At 37.9% G+C, this 26710-nt stretch overlaps 1 protein-coding gene across 1 annotated transcript in view; it reads left to right on the forward strand.

Annotated features, from left to right (window-relative positions):
- ITPKB (inositol-trisphosphate 3-kinase B) overlaps positions 1–7896 on the forward strand; it is a 1126253-nt gene extending 1118357 nt beyond the window's left edge. The window contains exon 8 of the mRNA XM_044059604.1: positions 7019–7896. Within this exon, the coding sequence (XP_043915539.1) occupies positions 7019–7231 (213 nt within the window). The 3' untranslated portion in view covers positions 7232–7896. The remainder of the gene's footprint in view (positions 1–7018) is intronic.
- The last annotated feature ends 18814 nt before the right edge of the window (positions 7897–26710 follow it).

The following is a 26710-nucleotide window of genomic DNA, read 5'->3' on the forward strand; positions in this document are numbered from 1 at the left end:
CATGATGGCTGCAGGGAAAAGATCAAACTCGGGTGTTTTTGAGGTTAGTAATAATTTACAGACAGACAAGTAGTAATGTAGCTTAAAAACTGATGACAAGAGATATGAAAGGAGAACTTATGGAAATGAGCAGGAGGATAAATGGACAGAGGAGGAACTGTAGTTAGTGTTGGGGTGCGAGAGAAGGAGGAAGAGTAAGAGTTTAGGAAATTAGTGCCGAATGAGGAGGAGCGATAAGGTACAAAAATGATTGGGAGGTAAAGTGACTGTAAGAGTTGGAGAAAAATAAACTGAATAAAGATACTGAGGTAAGCAGGAAGAACAGAGCCATCTTTGGCATAGGTGCTCTTTGAGCAAAGTTTTGAAACTACTTAAGTTTTCTGTCTGTTTTAACTGTGGGAATTTCATTCCAGAGGTTTGACACATAATGGGAGTAGAGAGAGTCTCCAGCAGTGCTGAATGTCTTTCTGATACATAGTTAACAGTTTATTGCTAAAACCAAGGTTAGTGGGTGAATAGTACAGTAGTGTATTTTGTAATGCTTGGCATTTGTCTGGAGAGTACAATAGGTTGTGGGCAATGTTCTATTGTGAGTATGTCAGTTGGTTTGGGAGTTAAGCCAGTTTAATTGTTTTAATGCAAGGCAGTGGTGTGTTTTATAAGGTTTTTTGTTTGCAAATTTAGCTGTTTTGTAGTAGCAGGAGGCTAGTTTAGTTTTATACATAGTGCTGATATTTGTATGAATAAGGGGAAGCATGTAATAGAGAAGGAAGGAGATATGTTGCTGCTAAGGTAATCCTTGCTTGATGTGTCAGGTAGTGTTTGGCCCTATACAGGAGCTGAGTTTTTGGTGAGTTTTCTTGAAGGTATGAAGTAGGTGGTGATCAAATTTGAGGTTGTCATCTATTATGACTTCAAGTATTTTAGTTTGGCTTATAATTTCTATTTTTGTGTTTTTATTTGAGGTCATGTAAAATGCGTGTTTCTGGTTAAGGTGTTGTTTTGGAGTAAATAACATAAGCCTTTTTTATGGCATTAAGCAGCAAGTTAGAATTTTTTAGCTATATTTCAAAGTCAGTGAAAGATTTTTGAGTGATTTCCTGTAACTTTATTATGGATGGAGCAGACCAGATAATGGTTGATTCGCTGGGGTATTGTGCAGGAGTGGTAAGTTTTGTAGTAGTAGAAAGTTTATTTATAAAAATGTTAAATAGAAGGGGGCTGAGTATTGACCCTTGGTGAACACCAACAGAGATTGGTTGAAATGCTGAAAGATTTTGTTGCCATTTAGTTGCTGCTGACTGTGACACAAGGGAAATACTGCCAGCCCAGCTAGCTGTAATTTTGTAAATAATTATATGTCATTTGAGAATATTAACATGATTTGTATAGAAATACAACAAAAGGAGACACTGCCAGCCCAGCTATCTGGAATTTTGTAAATAGTTATATGTCATTTGCGAATATCAGCATAATGCAATTGCTTGTGTTACCAAATGTATTACAACTATATGTTATGTGTATATTAAACTACTGGTACAGAAGTGTGTGTTGAACAGGGTTTGTATAGTACTGAGCTTCAAGGAAGTGTCTACAGTGTACCCTACTGGAAAAGAACAGAAATGTATATAAACTATATACCTGTGCAAATGTTTGTTTTAATAGTACAAACTGGAACATGCAGAGTTAACTTGTAAAACTTCAAGAAAACAAGTTGAAATTAAACTGTTTACAATTGTGCTATAAATGTTAGTTTCAATGCAGCAAGGAGACAGGATGTCTAGAACTAGGGTGTCTTCTGCATTGTTTTGTAAGTGTTTATTGTTTTTTGTCTTCTAGCAACTGCAAACATCTGAAGGCTATGTATTTTTACAAGAAGATGTCAAATGCTACAATGGGTGGTTTAGTTTGGGAACTTTAGTCAGGTGACAGACAGTGATGTCATCCAAGCTAAGCCAGCAATAATATTTGATATTAATTTAAGAACTCTCTCAGAGAGAGACTGTGCATTTTGTATTTTATCTTGGACCTAGCAGGAACATCCACTCATTATCACCATCATCTGCACTTGCATTGCTGTTAAGTAAGATTTAGGGCATAGTATCTCTTTAAGATATAGATAGTAATATAGTAAAGCTTAGTTTACATGTTTTCTGTATTTATTTGAGACTATCCTGCAATATGGCTTTAAAATATTTCCTGTGATTTTAAACTTTGAAGTTATTGTGTTGATTTACTGAGTATTGTCTTGTTCTTTTATTATTTATTATTAAATATATTTAAACATATCTGTGTGGCTGATATTTGTGAGACATATTTAAGCTCTTAAGAGTATTTGCATGTATATTTGATGACACTGTACAGGTCACTCCTAAATAGCCTTGCAAGTCTTGGTCAGACTACCTTTTGGATAACAGTAACATTACATAGTAGGATCGGACACCCTTTGTAAGGGTCTTATAGTAGCTGATAAGTAGAGGTTGGTGGCAGTGGAAACTACCTTATAGTCTGGGCAGAAGGGGGCAAAGCTAGAAAACTGTCCAAAGCAGCCCTTGCAAGTATGGCTGGTGCACAGGGCCAAAAAGCATAAACGGCAATTCAAAAAAAGAAGGCCAGCATCCAGAGAGTAAAAAAACTATATGTTTATTGTGGCAACATCATAAAAACCACATAATTAGACCGGTTTCGGCAAACCTGCCTTCTTCAATGATTAACAGACAAACCATATTGAATTAAATATATACCCTAATCAGTTAAGCATTTAAAGCAACAGCACCATAAGGCCAGAAACCCAACAATAAATTGCAACTGATCATTAAGGTCAGGGGTAAACAATCCACCCAGCCTAATTATCCAACTTTTTTCTTTTTTATTAAAGGTTCATAGGTTGGTACTAGGCTATCGGCCCTAGGGCCCATACAAGCCTAGCCAAATAATTCCCCGGATATTTCTTCCCACAATATTTACTTCCCTGGATCCCTGTCTAGCAGGGCTACTGATGTGATCCCCCGGGGTGAATTTCCTATCTCCCATCCAATCGTCAAGGTTCCTTTTGAAGAGGGCCAAGGAGGCGCTCTACTTGACATGTATGGGCAGTCTGTTCCAGAGTATGGAGAGTCTTATATGTAAGGCATGCCACCCTAATAAAATTAAATCTAGCTGTGGTGTGGATCATTGTGTGTTTCTATAGTGCACTGGATGTCCATTTGTTCCGGATGTCACTAAAATGTTCGGACATACATATACGTAACAGCCTTGAGGTATGTCCAAGACCAATAATATATATTTAATTCAATATGGTTTGTCTGTTAATCACTGAAGAAGGCAGGTTTGCTGAAACTGGTCTGATTGTGTGTTTTTTGGTGTTGCCACAATAAACATATATTTTTTTTTAGTCTCTTGCTGCTGGCCATTTTTTTTTTTTAAATTGCGGGCAAAGCTAATAAAGCTGTGCCAGCCTTCCCCAGGGGGTGTGTGTGTGTTTGTATATAAATCAAATCTCAAAGTGTGTGTGTGTGTCAGCTACTTGGGCAGGGGCACGAAGCACTGGTTGGAAAGAGAGGGTGCTGGAGGGCTTGGTTTGGCCCCTCAGCTGAGATTTTAACCCTATAGCTGTGCCAGTGAGGAATCTTATTGGGGATCTGGGGAAAGAGGGAGAAACCAGCCCCAGAATGACTGTGATCTCTGTGTGTTCTTAAGGGAAATTGCACTTTGCTGTGTGTGTACTTGTCATCCTCCCAATGTGTACGTCCCCAAGCTGTTGCCAGTGGTGAGGATTGAGGCTCCTTGATTACTGGGCCAGTGTGCAGGTGCATCACACTGATGACTGCATAAATAACTGTGAAACCAGGAGAGGGAGGGGTAAATGAGACCTAGAGTTGCACATTGAGAAAGGAACTTTTGGTGGGACACTGTGTAAAATGCTTTGGAAAGGTCAAGGAAAAGTGAAGAAACAACATTGGCCTCATTTCTGTATTGGTTTACTATGTTGGTGAAGTTGAGGATGGCAGAAGTAGTACTGTGGTTGGGCCTGAAACCATATCTTATCTCTCCCCAAACTTGTAATTCCATCTCTTAATAGATTACCAGGTCATTTCCATCCTCCCTCATCTGGTTCCACATTTCCTGTTATATAAAACCTATTTAGTCTTATCAAAAGCAACATGGCTTCTGCAGGGATAAAAACAGTAACATGCTCTCTGGACCCTCAGTGTTGACATTCTAATCATATTAGACAAAAGCAACTTCATAGGAGCGTCATTCATCTAAGTGAGGCATTTGATATAACAGATCATAAACTGCTTCTCAATGTATTGTTAGGCCTTTGCACAAAAGCCGCTGACTGCTTCACAGATTACTTGCCTACTAGACTGTTTCTTGTGAAAATTTCAGAATTCCTCTCTGTTCCTGCCATGTGCAAGGTGTTCTACTGGGTCTATGGTTAATCATTGAACAGACTAACCATCGAACAGCACATCATTGAAATCCAGTCGCCAAACATCCATCCATCGAATGAGCACTTTATCAAATCTGTGAGATGGGGAAAGTAACTTGTTGGCCAATACTTCCTCATCTCACAAATGGCAGTATTTCAAACCCACCCATGTGGGGGGCTTTGTTCCCCACCTCTAAACTATATATACCAACTTCAAGATCACACTACAGTGGGGAAAAGTGAGACGGAGAAGTGTTGGCCAACTAGATACCTTCCCCATCTCACAGGTTCGATGAAGTGCTCATTCAATGGATGAACGTTCAATGATTAGATTTCGATGATGGTTAGTCCGTTTGACTATTAACCATAGATCCATTCCACCAGAGCTGTATCTGGCTCATCTAGCACTTGTGCCAGCCCCAATCTGGTTCCCCATCCCCCCTCAGCTCTTCAGTGAAAGAACAACAAAAAAACCTCCACTATCCTAGGTGGCACTCTACACTAAGATTAGTCCCCAGCATCTACACCTATACACCTTCAACTGTGCAGATGAGCAGAAAACAAAGGTCCGCTTTCTTAGTCTGGTGTGCCAAGCCAGATCCTTGCCTCCTCAGCTGCCCCTTTCACCCCATGCTACTGTGTCCACAAGAGTTAATTATAATCTTATACTGTTCTTATGCTTTATAAGTAAGACACCTGCTGACCTGCTGTAACTTCCAATTAGATGATATGCTGTGGTGATATATGTCCAACCCCTCACCATCAGCTGTTAAGCAGCAGCTTGAAACTTGACCTCATATCTGACTGGGTTCTGAGCAGTAACCTTCTATTTAACCCTGTAAAATACAGAGAGAGAGAGAGAGAGAGAGAGAGAGAGAGAAGGAGAGAAGAAAGATAATGTTCAGTAGCAAACAGAAAAATATTCTAGTCCCACAGAATCAACACATTATTTACCACTTGAAAAGACACCTCATTCTGAATACATAAGAATGCAACTTGTGTAAAGCCTATCATTCATTCACCACATTGAAAAACCCAGATCTGTGCATGTGTTTATATAAAAGTAAATCTCAGGTCTCTGTGTGTGCACATGTGAGTATACAAAAGTAATTGTCACTAGGTTGCTGTGTTGTGTTGTGTGTGTATGTGTATGCATTCATACAAAAGTATATGTCAGTAGGTGTGTGTGTGTGTGTGTGTGTGTGTGTGTGTGTGTGTGTGTGTGTGTGTGTGTGTGTGTGTGTGTGTGTGTGTGTCGACCACTGTCTGAAGTGACCAGTGTATGTTACTGTAGGAGGATATCATGTCTGAATAGTCTAGTACAAAGTACATGTATTTGTCCATGTGTGTGTCTATACGTGTTGAAATGTGTATTGTGTGTCTGCGTTTGTGTACATATTTGTGCTATGTAGCTGCAGGCTTCCCTACACGTTTTTACTGCTATACTCCCTGAAAGGCTGTAGTGCAAGTATTTAATGTCATTGGGAGTTTTCCAGCAATGTTTTGTATAGTATTGTATTGTCTGAACCATCAGCGCATTTTTCAGTTCTTGTTTTACTGTAGTGTGACCTTGGAGTTAGTATATATAATTTTAGGGATATATTTTTGCTATATAATTTAGGATGAATGGTGAGCCAAAAAATTATTCCTCACATCCCTTTAGGGAAACTGTAGTTGCATAGGGTGTTAAAGCACTCATTTGGGCAGATGTTTAAACTGTGTGAATTGGCAGTTCTTAAGCATGTGCATTATTTTTTAACACACTTCATTACCATGTACAGTATGCCTGACTCAGAATCTAACAACCACTGAGTATCACAACGTTTGTTATCTGAGCAGGGAAAGATGAACTGCTGAGCTGCTAACTGTGAATATACCACCCCATAGTTTCTACTGGAATGTGCACATTGCCATATACTTTCCATTTGAATGGTTTGGGGTACTTGACTGGACTGAAGATGACCTTATGAATGCCAGCTCTATGAGAATGGTGAAGAGGTTGCTAAGATGCCATCGCCTATAGTATTTACTGAGTATGTAAAACACATTAAAAACTAGACAATGCCACAAACTGTCAGTATTACTGTCAATGTTAAATAAGCTTTCTTTACAGCATGTTTCCAGGGGCAGAGTTCTCTGTCTCTGGACAGAGGAGATAACTTGTATAACTTTATCTGTACTGAAGTTGCCTAATTTTAGAGTTATCAAGAGTATGGCAGAACAAATCTATCCAAATGGACCTTGCAATGGTATTTGCTCCTCTGCAAGAATTTTTCTTTTGAACTTTTTAGAATTGCATAATGAAGGCCACTACTTTTTTTCTTTTTCAGTTTTACATAGATTATACTGTGCTACTTTGAATGTGCCACAGTGTTATGTTATTGTGTTCACTTAGCTGGCATTTGCTTGTGACATTTCTCTTTTGGTTAAGTAAACCAATGTTATTGTTATAGTTGCATTTGTTGTAGTTCTAAATGGTGCTTTATATAATTATGGTTCTTTTTTTAGTTTATGTCTAACATGACTAAATTCTGATATCGTAAGAATACAAACTAATGAAACCATTTTTTAATTTTTCCCTAGGTAATTGGAAGTTCTCTCCTATTTGTTCATGACAGAAGAGAGCAAGCCAAAGTGTGGATGATTGACTTTGGCAAAACAACACCCTTACCTGAGGGACAATTCCTGAGTCACTCCATTCCTTGGGTGGAGGGGAACCGTGAAGATGGCTACCTCTGGGGAATGGATAACCTTATTTCCATCCTTGAAGAAATGTCTGAAGCAGAATTTTGCTGAGCTTCCCACAGCCTGAAATGGTTGTGAGATTTACACTTAAAAAACTGCACTACAAGACCTCCAAACCAAATCTTAAATTCTATTCTGGTGGTGGTAACCTTTGGGGGTCTAGATTCCATATATTCTTACTGAGAAAGAATTAGCACTCAGTCATTTGAAAGTTCCTACCTTTCCAGTTGTACCTCAGAACTGCATTGAGCTGCCGATCTAGGCTTGTGAATTTTAAGCTTTTTTTGTTCTTTTAAAATTGTTTTAAGAAAGGATTTTATATGATTTTAAAATGTTCAGATCTCTGTGTAAATAATGCACCCTGGTACAAAGAAAAACAAAGAAAACTGAATAATGTCATATGCTCCTTCTTTCTTGACTTCAACATGGGATACTCTGTCCTAAACCTGCTGTTGCTGCTTTGAGAGACAACTTAATTAGAGTTGCTTTCTTCTGCCTTTATTATAACAACTTTGTTTTACTCTTTTGGCAGATTAGTATCCAATCTGCCCAGAATACATATTATATTTACTAGAACAAAAGCAGTCATAAAAGTTAAATCTACAGCAACCCAAATTTTACCAAAACATTTTCTAACCAGTATGGAAGGATCATTTTCTGAGAGCTGTAAAATCAGTTGTCCTCTACTTTAAAACAAATACACACCTTCATAATTTTTTGAGTTGTGCTTATTAGCATGAATTGTCATTTTCAGGTGTTTGTGTTAACATATTCTGTTGCCTTGTTATTCCTTTAATAGTAAATCTGCATAGTTTTACCAGTTATATTTATTTTCTGGATGTTTCCAGCTTTAGTAAAATTGGGTCTCTAAGGAGGCCTGTAAATGATGACTGTTAGGGCAGTGATATGAAACAAGAATGTTGGTTTTGCATGTTGTGTAAAGTACAACTGATAGCATGTCAGCAATACTAATGGCTTATGTTCAAGGGTGCATGCAATGCTGAAAGCACCACAGTTAATAGCAAGGCTCATTTTGATATTCAATATGATTGCAGAAATGCTTTAGCTGTCTCTGTTCAGTATGTGGAGTGCCTGAGCATAATTCTGTTTGAAGTGATGACATTTTCTGATGCTGGAAAGCGGTTTGATCTGTTTTTTATACAGCTGGGGGTTTGTAAGCTGTGATCGTCATTTGCTCTTGAGAAAGAGCTGTTTGATCACAGTTGATGCCTAGTGTGTGGGGAATCCAGCAGGACCAAAAAAAAAAAACACACACACCCAACAAAAGTTTAAGAAGCACAAAGACTGAGTTGTCACTTTAAAACCTGCAGCTTCTTGTAGCAGATGTGACTTTTAAATTCTCTACTGTTTTCCATAAGACAAAAAAGATTTATAAACAATATTAAATTTCAGCATTAGAAGTGAAGTGCGAGTTTGCTACTTATGTAAGAAGGAAGTATGCTGTATTTCAAGTATGTAGGAAGGCCCATGTGAATTAAATTTTTCTGTGACTCAATTGTAGGTCACAATTGTTAGTTATATATTACTTAAATGTAGTATCATTTAAACAGCAAGACACCTATTTATCTATCTATCTATCTATATATATATATATATATATATATATATATATATATATATATACACACACACACTCACACACACACACACACACACATATATATATAAATATATATATATATATATATATATATATATATATATATATATATAATATAAATATGTAATATATATATATATAATATAAATATGTAATATATATATATATATATATATATATATATATATATATATATATATATATATATATATATATATATATATATATATATATATATATATATATATATATAATATAAATATGTAATATATATATATGTGTGTGTGTGTAATTCATCCTTGGTGAGTCACTGAAAGCAGAGTCAAATTCTTTGTATGCATTCATACTTGGCCAATAAATGTGATTCTGATTCTGATATATATATATATATATATATATATATATATATATATATATATATATATATATATATACACAGTAGAAGTTGGAGTTATATTGGAAATTAGTTTTTTACCCTTGATTAAAGCTAGGTTTTTATTATTAATGTCAAGGCCTTCGTTTACAGTAAATAGCCATAAATCAGTTATACAAATCTGGCATTGAGGCAAAGTCCTACAAAGTGCTTTTGGTGGTTATGCAGGTCAGTGTTAATAAATCCAGCACATTTTGTAGGAAAAGAGAAAGCATTTGCCAAATGTTCTTGGCATATTACCCCAACACTTTCTAAAATTATCACCTGTTGCTTAGTCTAGTTAAGTTTAATTTGGTGCACAGGTGTGTGCTTCTCTTTCCTCAGTCTAAAAAATACATATTTTTTATTCCTGATTAACAGATCATTAAATTAGAGGAGACAGGTATGTGAGGTGGGTTTGTAGAGTATATGCCATTTATTACATATCACAGGGTCGTATGTGTTATACAGACACAGGCATTATTGTATGTGTTTTGAGAACTTTATAACACAACCTCTTTGCATGGCTTCCAAAGATGATGAGTGGTGTCTAAGACAAGTCTTTGGGGAGGTTAACAGAAAAGTAGCCCAAGGCAAAAGGAAGAACATTACCATGCTCACTGCAAGAATCATATGCAAAGTGGATAGGATAGAACCAGGACACTCGGGTTTGTATATTAATACACTTAGTTACTTTTGTCCCATTTATATTTAACCTGTACACACACACACACACACACACACACACACACACACACACACACACACACACACACACACACACTTCTTTCATTTTTAGATTGCTTTGCCTTGGATAAGGGAATATTTTACTTCCCTGTGTATTTCCTCAGTGCAATCAGTGCCTGTTTTGCTGGACTGTAACCACTGTTGCGCAGAAGTAATGGGGTAGCATCTTTATGAGTAGACATTTCTGGCAATATCCTATAGTCCCTTTACTGCTCTCAGCATCTTCAGCCATGGACACTGGTCCAGTTGGTAGATGAAAGTCAGTGTCATCAGTAACTAGCTGTAAACAGTTTTAATCTCAGAGAAGAGAAGTAATTCTTAAAGAAAATTTAGTTTACATGGAAACTGAATAATTGTATTTTATAAGGGTCTGTGATCAGACAGAAAATCTGATGCACAAAACCAAAAGTAACCAGGTTGGCATCCCATTGTCACTATGAATATTTAAATTTTGAAAAATATCCCATTGTGTTACCACAGTGCCTTTTTGATATAGCCTGCTTTTGAGGTCTGAATAGTATGCTCCATAACCAAACTGTACTGGCCACATGACTGCTTTGCAGTGCAATCCACTATAATGTTCCCATTTTGTACAATGCAGGTTGCCATTTTGCTCTGTTTTATTTGCATTTTGGATCTACACGTTGTTGTTTATTCCACTGGTCCTGGACTTAACTGATACATTTGAACTTTCTGCTGGGGTTTAGACCACATTTTCCTTTTTCTACAGAAAGGCATATCTAAGGTTAGGGTGTTGTTATTTTTAATACTGATTTTATTTATTATTATTATTATTTTTAATTTAGTAACACTAAGAATAGCTGGACGAAGCATTTTAAGAAGACAAATTATATTATTTTCATCAGCGTTTATATTTAAAGAACATGTTCTGAGTTAAAATCCATTTGTAGTGCCCTAGTATATGAATCTTTAATTTTCTGAAAAACGGTGATATGAAAAGATGCAGTTATGTAAACACATTTTCAAGTGTAGCAAATTTGTCATTTAATTAAATTAAAGGTAATAGTTTTAGAACATTTTCTTTCATTTATTATGTCAAATGAACACAGTTGCTGAACTATCAAGACATTTGCTACTCAGATAACTGATTTTAGTTCTTCTGTCAGAGATGTGTACAGGTAAGGCTTTTCAGGCATTGCATCCAGTAGTGAGCACAGTGCATTTCCATGCACCGGTCATTTAACAACATTATAGCTGCATGGAACCTCAGTATGAGAACATGCCTGTGACTTGTAGTTTTGCAGTTGTTTGCATATCATGTATCAAGGAGGGTATAGTGGGATAAGCAACAAGAATTCTATTCTTTAAAAAGTTTAAAAAGGGGTACAGTCATCACATAGTTTCCCATACTCAAGTGTGCAGTTGGTGCCATTGCACCTTTCACACCCAGAAATGTTTTGATCTAACACTGAAGCCATCCTTGTTAGTTCCCGGAGATGAGGTTAGTCTTCTAAACCAATCACATTCTGGCACTTTTCCTGAAAGATACCATGCTGAAGGGCATGCATGCTTGGTGTTGTCATGTGCTGTGTCTCATGCTGACAGATTTAGTAAATCTATTCCCTGATGCTGCTGGTTCTTTTCTGCTACTTATACAGTCTCAGTTTCAGCCCTGAAGCATATTGATAAACATTTGCTGCATTCAGTGCCTAGGTACATTTTGACCAGGAATGTCAGTAGATGGCAAACTGCTAGTGCAGACCTACACCATCCTTGCCTGTACTATCTTGGGAAGAAGCATAACATTAGGTACTACCACAGCAGTCAATGTTTTACTTCTGCGACTGGAACATGCTGAAAGAGGAAGCCCCTTGCCTACCCTGTCACAAGAATAAGGCTGCTGTAGAAAGCTTCTTGTCCAGGGATTGGTAGAAGTGCCTTATGCATAATTTCGGGTAACAACTAGATCATCACCACAGTATCCAAAGCTTAAAGGGTGGGTTTGGACCTGTCCTGTCCTGGATGTAAATCCATTAGAAAAATATTATTTCCATTTCTTCATGTGCTAAGCTCTTTTTATAAGAAGTAAAGATTCAAACCCACATCAGTCCTTCACCTTAACAGGTGATAAGGGGCACAGAAATAATTTCCTCTGTCTTCCAACTTGGGGGACTTATATTCCAGGATGTTACACATCTAACCCAGGTTGATCACATTAAATTTCAAAGGCAGCTTGCCTGAACCTGTAGCACTGGTCTTTTGAGTCACCTGGCCACAGGTTAGGGGCATGTGGGACTGAGGCCTCTAATCACCAAGTCTTTTCTCAGTCTCATCAGTGTATCTTGACCCAGTTGTAGGGGCTGTTGGGACATTCTGTGCCATGGATTGTTTATCATGAACTAAACATGAAGCAAATATTTTTCTGAAGGCAGCTTGAGTTACGGATGAGAGATCCCCCTCTGTGAATATGACTTAATGTGGTCTCATGTCACAAAACCAAAGGGCGCAGCATTGAATCCATCACATCTGAAACAAAATAGCTGAAAGCCACTAACTACAGAAAACTCCATAATTGAACACTGCAGTTCAGAAGCTAAAACATATAATGAAAGTACACATTATCACACACAGAATACTAAAAAACATGTAGAGCCTGTCTAGCTGTCTTCTCCTGGAGTTGCAAATTCAGAGGCAGTTTTTGTAAGTGAGCCTCTTCAGAGGCAGACTTGTTTGGTACAGAGAAGAATTGGCTTACCACTTGTTCTGCAGCACGCCACTGCAGAGGTAGAGGTGACTGCATTCTCTGTGTCATGTCACAGGACATTTTTGTATGCCTTCCTTACATTCCCTCAGATTCAACAGTTTATTGCAAAATTCATGGAAGAAGCAAAAAACTATTCATCATTGGTGGTGATGGTTATGAAATGTGTCATTTTAGGCTGTTGTATCCTGGAGATGCAGGAAAGTGACCCAGTCCTGCCCATGGATGCCCAGAACATTTGAAGTGACAGCTTTCTCCCCCTTAGAGCATGACAGCAAGTAAAGTTACCCTGATTCAGGCAGATCTTTTTTGGCTGCTGAATGATTGAGGTTGCCAGCAACCCTTTCATTTGGCAGGTCTGCAACTCCACATTGCAACTGTTCTCCATTTTTGCAGAACAGTGTTTTGTATTGTCCCAGATTGTCAACCTACAGGTGTTTCTGACCTACGTTAGGCACCTTTATGCTTTGGACCTCAGTTATTACATGGTAAGGGCTCTTGTTTCAGCTATTTCTGCTCAACATGTCCTTATGGAAGGCAGGGTTGTGGCTTAGTACTGGACAGTCACAGCAGTTTGTTCAGTTAGTACTGTAGTACTGCAACTGCATCCTCCTCTGAAGAAATCTTTGCCTGTGTAGGGCCTGAATCGGCTTGCCCACCTACAATTTAAGTCCACTGGCTGAGCAGCAGTGAAGATCAGGTTTTAGAAAATGCCCTCTTTGCTGGCCATCACTTCTGTTTTGCAGTTCTTTGAGCTGCAGGTCTCATGTGTAGGAAACCTTGTATTTTTCAGAGATCTGGGATCCCATAGGACCAACCCAGTTACCCAGTTTTCCTTCCAGAAGTAGTTTCTGAGATCCTTAAGTCAGCTCTTTCAACTCTTTGTTTTCTTCACTAGATCAAAAATGAAGCCAGGACATGGTGTCCTACATTTCCCGGTTGTGCACAATCAGCTTAGATTTTAACTGAAAGAAATAACAGTTGTCTCATTTGCTCGATGGAAGCAAGGATTCACAGATTCAAAATAAACCCTCTCCAAATAGACTGCCAGTTGAATCATTATTATGCTGTCAGGCAAATAACTGCCAGCCACAAAATTCTCTTTTCTAAGGTCATGCAAATAATAAAATAGGTTCATAGGTTGGTACTAGGCTATCAGCCCTAGGGCCTATAAAAGCCTAGCCATAACAATTCCCTGGCTATTTCTTCCCACACTATTTACTTCCCTGGACCTCTGTCTAGCAGGGCGACTGACGTGATCCCCGGGGTGAATTTCCTTTCTCCCATCCAATCGTCAAGGTCTGCTTCAAATGCTTGATTCAGAAATGTCTGTATTGTACACATCTACACTATGACTGTTTGGTTCACAATGAATGTCTTCAAGTATTGTTGTCTACATTGTGACTTCAGGATTCAGGCTTCTGTAGTTATGCTGTAGTTTAAGATTCAATGTTCTGAACCTGGTGTTTGAATGGTCTTCCAGCTCCTTCCACCATGATGGATTTACTGCTTGAGATTCAGCATGACCATAGAACTTAAGTAGGGTTTACATAGATACATTATTATTATTATTCTGTTACTTGATGTTTGAGCGGAGATGTTCCTTGTTGGATCATGGGTAACCCTCCCACCATCTGCCTCTGCATTGGCCTTTCCTCCTTTCCTCCATATAACCTCAGCTGTTTGATTCTACTGTAAATTGATCAGCTACTTGCATATGTATTACTTGTTAGCACTGATGTGGCAAATTTCTGTTTTTTTCTTGATTATCAGAAACTGTAGTGACTAGGGGCTAGACACACTTATGTAGTTGGTGAGCAATCTCACAGTATGTGCTGGCACCAAGCGTGCAAAATTTCTGCACAATAAGTCATTTAAAAGGGAAATGTTTTTGTGCATGTACACACCAAATGAGCTGTACACTTGAGGCTGGGATTTTTTGCTGTTGATGTCCTTATTTAATTATTGTTTACAGCTGTAAAAATATATTATATTACTGTAAAGTTAGCTAATTTTGTTGCTGCCATATAGCCTAGCTAATGTGTGTTCTTTGCTGTGTATATAACTTTTGATTTCTTGCCTTGTATATGCATATGTGGGGTTGGTGTAAATCAGTTAGGTGACTATGCTCTGTAGTGTACAGCATTCCAGAATACTCCATTCACATAGCTTTCTTTTGTTTCACAGATCAGAATAATAGAACATGTAAAGTTTTAAGAACATCACTGTGAAATTCATTTTGTAAATTAAAAAAAAAATCTTAAGCAAAGTCTTCTTTTGTTATCTTTTGTTTACTGAAAATTCAAAGTGGGATTGTGTCATTGTGTTGGAGAATGTTACTGACGGAGTCCACTGTAGGAACCAAGGTCTGGATGTCAACTGGTTGGCCGGTGTGGTCACAGAGGGATCCTTCTACCTATCTAATCTTAAATTGTTACTGGAAATATCTTAGGTGAGATGGAGTCCTACAAGAGGTAAGAAAGTGAATGTGTTTTGAAGGTGGTCATTCACTAAGTACATGTATTAGGTGAAAAGAAAGGGCATGAGACAGAGATGCATTAAATTCTTGTGCCTGAGGTATTTAAGCTGCGGAGTGAAGCTTAGACTGTCAAAATGTTGCCATCTAGAGTTCTAGTAATAGAAGGGCCTTCTAGCATCAGAAGTGCATTAAAGAACACAATGTGCTTGTTTCACCCCCTCACCTTTCACTGTAGTTCCCAAACTACTCTGGCTACCACTTGTTGTCTTCCGGAAAGTGCTTCTCAGAAGGGTGTAAGCCATGAACATTATAAACTATGTGAGGTAAGAATATCTGTTTAGCTGTCAAAGTACAATATAATGGTGAATCTGGTGTTATGTAAGGGAAGTTCATCCCATTCTGTGATACAAATAGCCCATTTTCTGACTAAACATAGCAGAGAGTAAGAAATAGAAAAGAAACAGAATTATGCAAAATGATTAACGGATCATAGGTTGTGTTAATGTGTTTGATATTATCATTTAGATTGTTACGCTCATAACAATTCTTTGAATGCTTCAGTACCAAAATAAATTGTGCAGTATGATTTCCATCACCATGCTAATGACACTAACCCATCTCTTTTCCTCAAATGCTGATATCATTAGCATTTTGAAGTATCAGTAGTTTATATAAAAAGTTTGGATTGTGGAAGGACACAAGTGTTACATGCATCGATGAGGATAGCTCTGCTCACCCCATGACAGGATGTAACTTGCCTTGTATTAGTGTGGATGATATGGAACACAGAGACTGCACCACACACATTCATTGCCTATAGTGCCGGGAGTAAGTGTTCAAGGTATCAGTGCACTAGCTCTGTGTCAGCACTGGTACAGCAGTGAGTAAGGTATAATTGCTTAAAAAGTAACCATTAGAAATGTGAACACACTAGTTGCTAATGGTATGGCCTGTTGGCACACAGTATGATGACTTGCACTAATTTTCACAGTTTTTGGTTCAGGTGGAGAGTTGATAAATAATATTTAGGTGATGGGTGTAAGAACAATTTTCACGCCCCCCCCAAAAAAAAAACATGTTTTGTTGATTGTCCCTGTGCCAGCAAGCTTGGCTTGGTCTGTATTTGCAAGAAGCAGATATATGACACATCATGGCACTAGTAATTTTGTTTTCAGAACGTTGATGGTTTCTTGCTCATTTTCTCACGATTGCCTTATTTCAGCTCTTTTGATTCCTTGCTGTTTTTTTTTTGTTTTTCTTTTTTTTTTGTGCAAAAGCACAACACATTGATACCAGGCCATTCTACTTCTGTTATTATCATGCTCTTTGTATGAGTGGTGATTTCAGAGAATATCATTTTACAACACGCTGCTTATGTGGAGTGGACAGGTGCTAAGATCACATGAAGGTTTCCATCAGGGGCACAGGTTGAGCAGTGTCTGGACCAATGCGGACTTTGAGAAAGGTGAGATGTATGGAATAGAAGTGCACTCATTGTCTTTAATGTCTGTCTAACATTCTAGCAAGTCAGATTTCACTTTTGGAGTTTGCTGATGGAAGACATCCAGAAGACAGAGTAAGAAATGTGAATATAAAAACTCTTTATGGGAGACGTATTCCTTAGGGAACAAAATGCAGGGACAAAATATGTGCCAGTCCACTGTTGTTAGTGGAGGACCTAGAATATAATTTTCATGGACATTGGAGTAGTTACATGTGAGAATAAGCTGAGCAACTTATATTGAGGAAGTGGTCAGGCATGAACTGAAATGGTGGCATTCGGAAGAGACATTAATCAAGAAGTAAGAAACCTGACTTTTTCTAAGGTACTTTCTTGGCATTCCAATTGGATAATTATTGTGATAAGATGCAGGGAAGTATTAAGAGATCTGATGCAGAACTTGGGAGCGTTGGCTTCACTGGGGATTAGAAGCACATTTTTAAGGAAGCAAAACTGTGTAAGTGTAGTTTGGTATAACCATCTCTGTCAATAGAGCACTGTCATACTAGTTGGAACTTTACTGGCACACATCCAAGTTAGTAAAAGAGGTGAGTGCTTAGGAGCAAAGTAATTTTCCCCTACAAGAGAGTGAGTTAGGTAGATGGCAAAGCACAGAAGTCAGAAATGAGTGCACAGTCAGATATGGAGGAAGATGTAAAAGCAGTAGAACTGGACCAACATATTCAAACTATTACAAATGCTGGCTAAGCTCAACAAGTTTTCTCCATTCTTAATGTGAATCTTTATATGAGGAGAATTATGATAGTAGTGTATTAAAATACCCCATGTGTCTGTTCCAATGCTCTTGAATGAGTAGCTGTAATAATCATGAAAGCATTGTCAACATCCAGGTGTACTTGACCAATGAGTAACAGTAGTAACAAACTGAAAGGAGGGAATGAAACACTGTAATGTGAGAGTAATAAAGGAGCGCAAGTGGTAGATGTGGAGAGCCCTGGACATAGAAACCTACTGCAGTGGTTATATACAAAATAGCAGAAGGGATCGTTAGAGCAGTTGAAACTTGTACTCTGTCAGTGGAGAGCTTAAGAAAGGAGTGGTTTCATTGGAGCTACAGGTAAGTACATTTTCAATTCCCCTACATATAGGATCAAGTCTTAGCTTAGGATTTCTCTTACACTTGGCATTTTAAAGTGGAATGGAGGGAGACTGCCATCATATTGTACAGATTCTATTTGCATAAATGCCAGTATACTAAATTGATTAAACCAAAGTTTGTTGAAATTTGGTAATATCTAACAAAGTTTATTCTGTAGAATAATTTCCCTTTTAACATTACATAGTCTAAACTAAAGTGTTACTACCTTCCTGTCAGTATTATATTGTCAAGGATGTTATTCCTGTCAGTATAATATTGTCAAGGATGTTATACGTGAAGCCATCCAGCCCATGTGATATATATATATATATATATATATATATATATATATATATATATATATATACTTTACGCTGAAAATATCAAATGCCGTTTGGTGAACTTTGAATGTCGAAAGGCAATTTTCAAAGTCACATAATGGCAATTTGAAATATGTTGAACCCGCAACAGCGAATGCTAGTGTGCATTTGCTGTTGTGAGATTGACATATTGATTGGAGATCGCACTATGGTGGGGATTGTGAACTTTGCCCTTTTCCTCACTGTAGTGCAATCTCATAGTTGTAATATATAAGTAGCAAGGGGTGTGGGAGGCTGCAGCCCCCCCCACACATGGGGGTGCAGAGGTACTTGCCTCCCCTGCAAAATGTTAGTTGGAATTGACTGGGAGGGAAGGTATGCTGGGTAATGTTGACTTTGTCGAATATGGATGGGTCGACATTACCGGTTTCGGTGTTGTGCCTTTTCGATGCTGTTATTTTCTGTATTTTCATTCAACAACGTGATCACTCGATGGAAGTGGTTTCACGATTATGGTAGTAAACATATGAGTCTACTTTGTTTAAATGAAATTACGTGTAAATGTATCTGACTTACCCAAGCTGATTCAACTGAAACGACGTAACAACGAATGCACAGACTGCCAAATTACTTTCCCTGTGGAAGAAACCCCTTGGCCACCATGGTAATGAACTGAAATGGAACAAAATGAATCCCACTAAAGTGGCAAGAATGCCCCCCCCCCACACCTGCCATTTGGGGAGGCTTCGTTCCCCTACTTAAATATACCAACTCCAAGATCGCACATAACGGAAGAGGGAGCACAGTTCACCATGGTGACCAAGTGGTTCCTTTCATGGGGAAAGGAATTTGGCAGTCCATGCATTTGTTGTAATATAGTTTCGGTGGAATTAGCTCGGGTAAGTCAGATTCATTTAAACATAATTCCGTTTAAACAAAGCAGACACACACACACACACACACACACACACACACACACACACACACACACACATATATATATATATATATATATATATATATATATATATATATATATATATATATATACATACATATGCAAATTTTCTATGTGATGTGTTTGGAATGTTGATTTTGTTGTGGTATGCTTCTGGGTGCAGTAGACCATGACATACTTCTCACCCTCTTAGCAAAAGAAATCTGGACAAAGCCAAAAATAATGGGAGTCAAAGCCCCAAAATAGGGACAAATTTTAAATATTGTTCTTATAAACTTAGAAAGCTGCTAGAGTAAAAGGTTTTGTGTTACCATGCATTATCTGAAGGATATGAAGTCCAAAACTCTATTGTCTACTCTTTCTTGTTGAATTCAGTCCTCACTCATTTGTTAGAAAACCAGAGCTTTTTATGAGGAACAGACTAAAAGTATGAGGCAAAAATCTGGACATTCTGCGAAAATCTGTACAGTTGAGAGGTATGGACCATGATGAAGTGGGGATATCTGATCCATAAGCAATAAGGTGTCTAGAATAAGCATTTATCAGAAAGGTTATTATTTTTTTTTTTATCCTCCCTCCTCACCACCAAGGGACATTTCCCTACGGCTCAACTACCTGCCCCAAATAAACCCATTTGTTGTGCAGGAGCAGGAGTTTGACATTCCTGTGCTAGATGAGAGCCCAATGACCCATTTATTCCTGCCCAGGAAGACCTGTTGGCCCATCCACCCCCCTTGTGAGTTTTGGATGGTAGAGAATGGGTCAACTTTTTGGCCTTTTGGAGCAGCCTATTGCTAGGTTGCTTGCATACTTGCCATGACTGCACTGCCATAGGAGGAGGAGGTATGCATGATCCTGCACACCTCCTGTTTCTTGGCTCAGCAGGAAAGTTCCTGCCTTACATTCTGCAAACCCACAAGGCTACTACAAGCTGGTGATACATTCAGTCACTGCTAGGTGTTTCCAGTACCATGGGCCTAGCAGCCTCCCTTCCTCCTGTGGATGAGCAGGCCGGTGTTAGCCACTGAAGCTTGTCCTTCCTTGCCCAGTCCCACAGATGCTTGTGCCCCTAATTGACCTTGGGTTGTCTGGGATGTAGTTAGGACTACATGCCTTAATGTTACTGTGCCATAGAGGTGTAGAGTATTTTGATCACAAATGTATTCTCAAACTGCACAGTAGAAAGCTAATAAGCCATGGAAGAACTGCATTTGAATTTGGTGACTGTGTTGAAATTTATTCTGTTTCAATATTCCCAACATGGAACCCTTCTGAGTTTTCTATCCTTCCCAGATATTCCAGCTTACGTCAGCACATGCCATGACACAACACATATTAGATGAGGAGGATGCACCCAGCTCCTTAATCAGTCAGTTCCGTATCTTAGCATAAATAACATAGATCTTTATCATATCATCATGGAAAAGATTCTGTGCTTGAAGCTTAAGCTGCTGAAACCTTCAAAACATTGCTGTGGTTGCTGGACCATGAATCATGACCTGTTCCAGTATGGTCTGTATTGCCAAGAAGAAAATTTCCATAACTGCTAGTATTTTAACTAGACCACTGAGGTGGTCTTGCTTTCCTTATAAGTTACAATTTCTGTATTGTGTTGACCAGGAAGGGGTCAAGCTTTAACCTGTCACTGGACAATGACAAGTGGAGTGTGATATGTACACTCACTAGTGATTTCATCCTTAGTCTTGCTCTTCAATGTGTGTTTGAAGATTCGATTTTATTCCCCTTACCTGAAACAGTCACATGAGAGTCTACAGCACTGGCATTGTAGCTGCACTCAGGACTAAGGAGCCCTTTCCCCAGGTCTCTCAGTGGGCCAGATATAACTTGCCAGCTTTGAAGGAGGAACCTTCCTTGAAGCATACTATAATATTTGGGTTTGGGGGTGGTATAGATGTTAAACATGCATGAGGCACTTGATGTCTGTGGCTCTGTTCATCATGCATATAGGAGCATGTTTTGAGAGAACTATCTGTCAAACAAATGTGCTAACTTTCTGATGTCTGGTTTAATATATGCTTGGTAGATTAAATAAAACTGTTTTCTGTTCTCTGTTTAGCACATATTCTAGGATCCTTTATTTAATTTTCAGCTTCAGCAGCACTAAAAATTGAATCTTGTTTCTCAATGGGATACTTTTCTATCCATGGTATGCAAAGCATTATGGTACATTCTTCACACATTTTAATCACAGTGAGCATGAGTGGTGGAAACTGCACCAACAGTGTTTGGCACACTTTTCTCAATTTTCATCACTCTACATATAACATCTGCATTTTTAAAATACTTTATTATATTAACTAAAAATTGTATACAACATACAGGCAGAGTAGAAGTGCATCTCTCTCTCTATACTAATAGTGACTTGAATATTGTTAGTGCTGGAGGACTGGCTGAGGGGAGGAATGATCCACCAACTCTTCCTCTGTGTGCTGGTGTGGATTTTTGCACCTTTTAGTGGCCAGTGCCTGGTGAAACTGAGGCTACATGTGCTCTGCTTAGTTCAACAGTGATGGTTGGGGGTTGAAGTACATACCTCCCAGTCACAGGAGTGTGCAAGTTATGCACATGAGACATTACTGCATGTGTTATACCCAGTTAGGGCTTGTTCATCTACATCAAGTTCAGTTTCTCTGAAATTAAAAAAAAGAACTTATCACCCCCCCAAATGTAAGCACAAATTATACAAACTACTTATATATTAATATATTTTAAAATGGATGATGAAACTGACCAGTTAAATGTCTAGCTACCTGTGTAAAATATGTTCCGTATGCAGGAAGAAACTAGTGCAGCACATGTAGACCTCATATTCACTCACAAGTCCTGCTCCCACACAGAACCCAAAATCCAACCAAAGTCATTTAGCATGGAAGACTGTCAAAAAAGAAATGCTTATAGTAATGTCTTTCAGCTTTTCTCGGTTAGGGGTCGCCACAGCAGAACCCAGGTCTGCTAATGATTGGCAGTGGATTTTTACAGTGCCGATGTGCCAGCCTGACACCCAACCTTCAAAGAAGGCACACCCATTCATGCACGCACCTGCCTGCATTTCTTTAAATGTCGCTCGACTGTGGGGAGGACATGCAGATTCCACACAGAAGGTGCTCCAGCCGAGAATCAAACTGGAGAACCTCTTGCGAGGTGACAATGCTAACCGCTGCATCACCGCAGCCTAAATAAAGAAATACTTATAAAAAGGGTAAATCAATAAAAGCAAAATCAGAAAACAGAATACTCATTCCCTACCTCAACTACATTATTACCAAAAACTTAACTTTATTACCTGCTCTGGAACAATAACATACATCCAAAAAAGTAAAAAAAAAAAATCCTACAGAAAGTTAAAGCACAAGTCCACAAACAGTAAATAAAGTAGTATAGGAAAAGACAGGAAAAGTATAAAATGATGCAAAAGCAATCACCATAGTGACAGAAAGCAGACAGTCTAACCTAAGAGTCACACGACATACACACACACACACACACACACACACACACACACACACACACACACACACACACACACACACAAATGCAGTAGAAAATAGTCAAGTATTGTATGATTTGACTCAAGAGATACATTTGAAGATATAGTAGACAAAAGTAAAACACTGCATGAATGCAAATGTATATTAAAAGAGACATAAAATGCATAAATAAAGGCAAGAGATATAGTATTAGCTTAACCAACTTAAGAAAAATGGTGAGGTGAAGGAACACTACTGCTTACGTATGCTTTTTGTTTCACTTAATGGGAGTTTCCATTAAAATTATCATCCTATTGAATATATTACTATACAACAGCATATTATCAGGTTATCAGTTAAATACAGTTATAAACTGATGCAGAACCATTACTTTTTGCATTTTTGTATCTTTCATCTCAAAGTTCACACCAGAGTGATTGCTTTATTCATATCTTTGAGGCTGTGTTACCTGGAAAGCAGTACACATGTTTATGAAATACTGTACAGCTGATATGCAAGTCTACTCTTCTGAATACTTTCACCTGGTAGAACTCATCTGATGTATTGGGCTGTGTTGTGTTAGCACCTGTTTGTAAACTGGACTATGCAACAACACACAGCAGTTCCACTCTGAAACTTTAGACCAAAACTCCACATAATTAAAAATTAATAACCTTTAACAGCCATCCATTTGTTTAAATAGGTGGAGGATCTACACTATAAAACATATTTTATTAAATGTAAAATTTGATCTGCAAAACACATAGATGGCAGAGTTATAACTGCAATAATGTGCTTGGGGTGTGCATGGTCACAGATATTTTCAAATGCCAATGACTGTAAGGCACTTATCCTTCAGGCTCCTAACTCACAATACCCCTTAGGTGTTCAGTAATATGTGTACCATGCACACCACCTCACGCTTTATTTCATAATTAATCTGTAAAGTAAGGAAAGCTACAGTAATCCAGTTTTCATGTGATTTACTCTAATCTTGTCTTAATCATTCTTGGATGTGTATTAGTGTATTTGAACACCAGAATCATGATGTTAAATAGAATGATGGATAAGATTTCAATGACAATTAATTAATTAAACAATAAGTTTGAGAAGAGGTAAAAATGTTCATATTGATGAGACCGTGACTACAGAATTTTGCTATGTATTATGTCAATTTTCGTACTGTAAATACTTCTTTCAAAAATGACTTAAATTTAAATATATGAGAAGTTTAGATGAGTTGGGTGTTCAAAATTTAGAAAATCAAGGGGTGAGAGACAACACTCTCATGTTTGTTTAAGAAGCCCAACTGCATGCTCATAAGACCTACAGAAACACACAACCCCTTTTCTACAGGCAATTTTTAAGAAGATTATGTTGCTATCACTATTTTTGTCTATCTTTAGTCCCATGCACAATATTCTTTGCAAATCAAGGGGTTAGTAATGAAATGCTACTGCCAAATGTAATACAACAGTTATAGGCTCTTACTTCCAAGGTGGCTGCCCACTGAAAAGCAGCTTAATTTCAGCTTTCCCCATTTGCAGACAGAAACTCAGAAAAGTGAGTCAGTGAATTTGTCTTTTTGGGTAAATTTCAGTTAGTGGCTAGTAAGTGCACTGCCTGGATGCCAGCAAACAAGAAATTTGGAGAATAGGAAATAAAATCAACCACAAATGTTAAAGAGAAAACACTGGTTGGGAAGAATCATGCAGATATTCAGAAAAAAGTAATTCAAGCCCCAGCATTTATGGAAGACATCACTTCCAGTAATCTACAGGAAAAATAACTAAGTTGTGCTTAGAGCTGATTAAAATAAATGAGACACTGAAGAAGTATATCAGCTCAAATAACAAAAGGCTGGAACAAATGGAAGATGCTTTAAACAGATTTTCATTTGAGATGATAAAAACTGCAAAAATCAAGGCGGTCAAAATGAAGAAAAGGCTATTCAAGTATGAGACTGCCCAAGAAGAGATGTTTCAAAATGGTAGAATTAAAGGCCAGAGCATGTATGGAAAACCTGAGATTTTCTGCTGTACCAGAGAAACTGGAAGGAATAGACTGTATTAATTTTATGAAAGCACAAATAAGCAACTGGACTGGTATTCCACAGCAGGAGTTGTTAATTGAAAAGGCACATTGCGTATATTCTCCAAACCTTGCCATGAGAAAGCAGCCAAGACCTCTAATGTCAAAGATGCAGTCCTAGCAGCAGAAAGAGTTGATTCTGACAAAACTGTGGCAGAAGAACAAAGTACTAAAACTTGGAGAGAATAGAGTGTTTGTGGAGAATGATTACTCACTGTCCAGACAGACCAGGAGTAAATTTATTCCAGCAATCAGGGAATGTTGAGAGGCATGTGTAAGATTCAAGCTACTGTATCCAGCTATCTTCAAAATATTTTCTCCTAGAGGGTCAAAGTCATTTTTTGACACAGAACAGGCTAAGGAAGAAATACAAAAGTTTGTCGAACAAAAAGTGACCCATCAAACAGAAGGGGACTCTTTCTTATTCTTTGATAATAAAGTTCATATAGAGATTATGCCAATGAAACCTTTTCCAGTGTTCAAAAGTAAAATGGTTGAGAGGCAAAAGAAAAGCACAAGGGCTAACTTGAAGAACCAGGAGTACATGGGAAATGAACCAGAGACTGGAACTGAGAGATGGAGATCAATAGGGAGAAAACCAGCAACCTAGAAAGTTAAGAATACATGGGGGATTACAAAGCATGAATCACATTTGTGAATTATGGCAGAACAAGAAAACCTGAAAAATTGGACTTTTTTAAATTTGTTAAAGTTGTAGGGGACTCCAAAGCATGGCTACCCATTCCAGGGACTTGTTTATGGCCTGTGACTTAAATTGGACATGCTGGAGGGACAGAGTTATCTCCCTGTGACTACCACATCTTTGGAACAGGCTACCAATTCATGTGAAACAGAGCACCTCTATGACACTGTTCAAGAGGAACCTGGATGAGTGGATGTGGCACCGTAAATTCTTACCAGAGATAGTGGCCACACCCCTTCTAGACATGGGCAGTCATCACTAAATGCAATCTTGGGTATTGACTACTACTTCTGTGGTATTACATTGGGTTGAAATGGCTAGGCTTAAAATAACAACCGGGTCGATAGCCTAGTAATATCCTATGATCCTATGATCCTATACCCTACTTCTTGTCACTAATGTTTGGAAGAACATTAAAGAGAAGAGAAGAGGAAGGAAAATGGTAACTGGAAGTAAAACAAATTTTGTTCTTAATATTTTTTATAAAACATGACATATGCTGGATGTTATATGGAAACACAGTTTCAGCTATTTTTGTGTGTTATATGGATACTAAAGTAAACAGGTGCAATTTTTTCCTTCATTCTTTCTTCTTGATTAGTTTTGAAAAAAATGTAGGCACTGCAATGTAAAAAGAGAAGAAACGAAAGCCTGGACAAAAAACATGTTTAAGATAATAGGCTGTAAGCTTAGGTTGTTGAGGTGAAAGATGGGTTGTAAAAGTATACAGTTCATGATATAAGTAACATTGATATGCTTTTTCTTACTTTTACATAGGGGAATGACTGGATTAAGGCCCTCGGGATGATATACCAACAAAGTTTAAGTAGAAGCAAATAAAAATAGCAAAAAAAAAGAAAAGAAAATTGAGTGTAATATGAAGTTTTTCTTTAGCAGATAGATGTTTACAGTGCAACATGAGAAGTGAGTAGCTGAAGACAACTGTATCTCGTTCTCGTTTTTCTGTAGAGACAAGCTGATAAGAGGACAATAAAAACATAATACTTTTTCTTTCAGTGGCAAAAGATAATGTTCTCTGAAAGCAATCAAGTTGTTTTCTACATCTGGGAGAGGAATAAAGATGACAAAAACAGACAACAGTGTAAGCAGAATCACAGGCTGTGCCATGCAGCTTAGCATAGGTGATCTTAATTATAGGTGGATTAAAGCCTTTGAGTATAGCTGCCAATCTGGGACAATTGTTCCCATTAGGAAGGTTAAGCTTCATTATTTGAAGATGTACATAGTCTTGTGTGTTTGTATTACGTTAGTAGGTTGTGACGGTGTTCTGTGGATGTATATGCTTTTTTTTATTTGAGGGTTTCCATTAAAACAAAAACTCATGTAAGGTGTGACATAGGTTCAAATGTATATGACAAGAGACAACTG

This window comes from Protopterus annectens, chromosome 1.part2 (genome assembly GCF_019279795.1).
Source record: "Protopterus annectens isolate FY-2018-M chromosome 1.part2, PAN1.0, whole genome shotgun sequence".
NCBI classification, from domain to species: Eukaryota; Metazoa; Chordata; order Ceratodontiformes; family Protopteridae; genus Protopterus; species Protopterus annectens.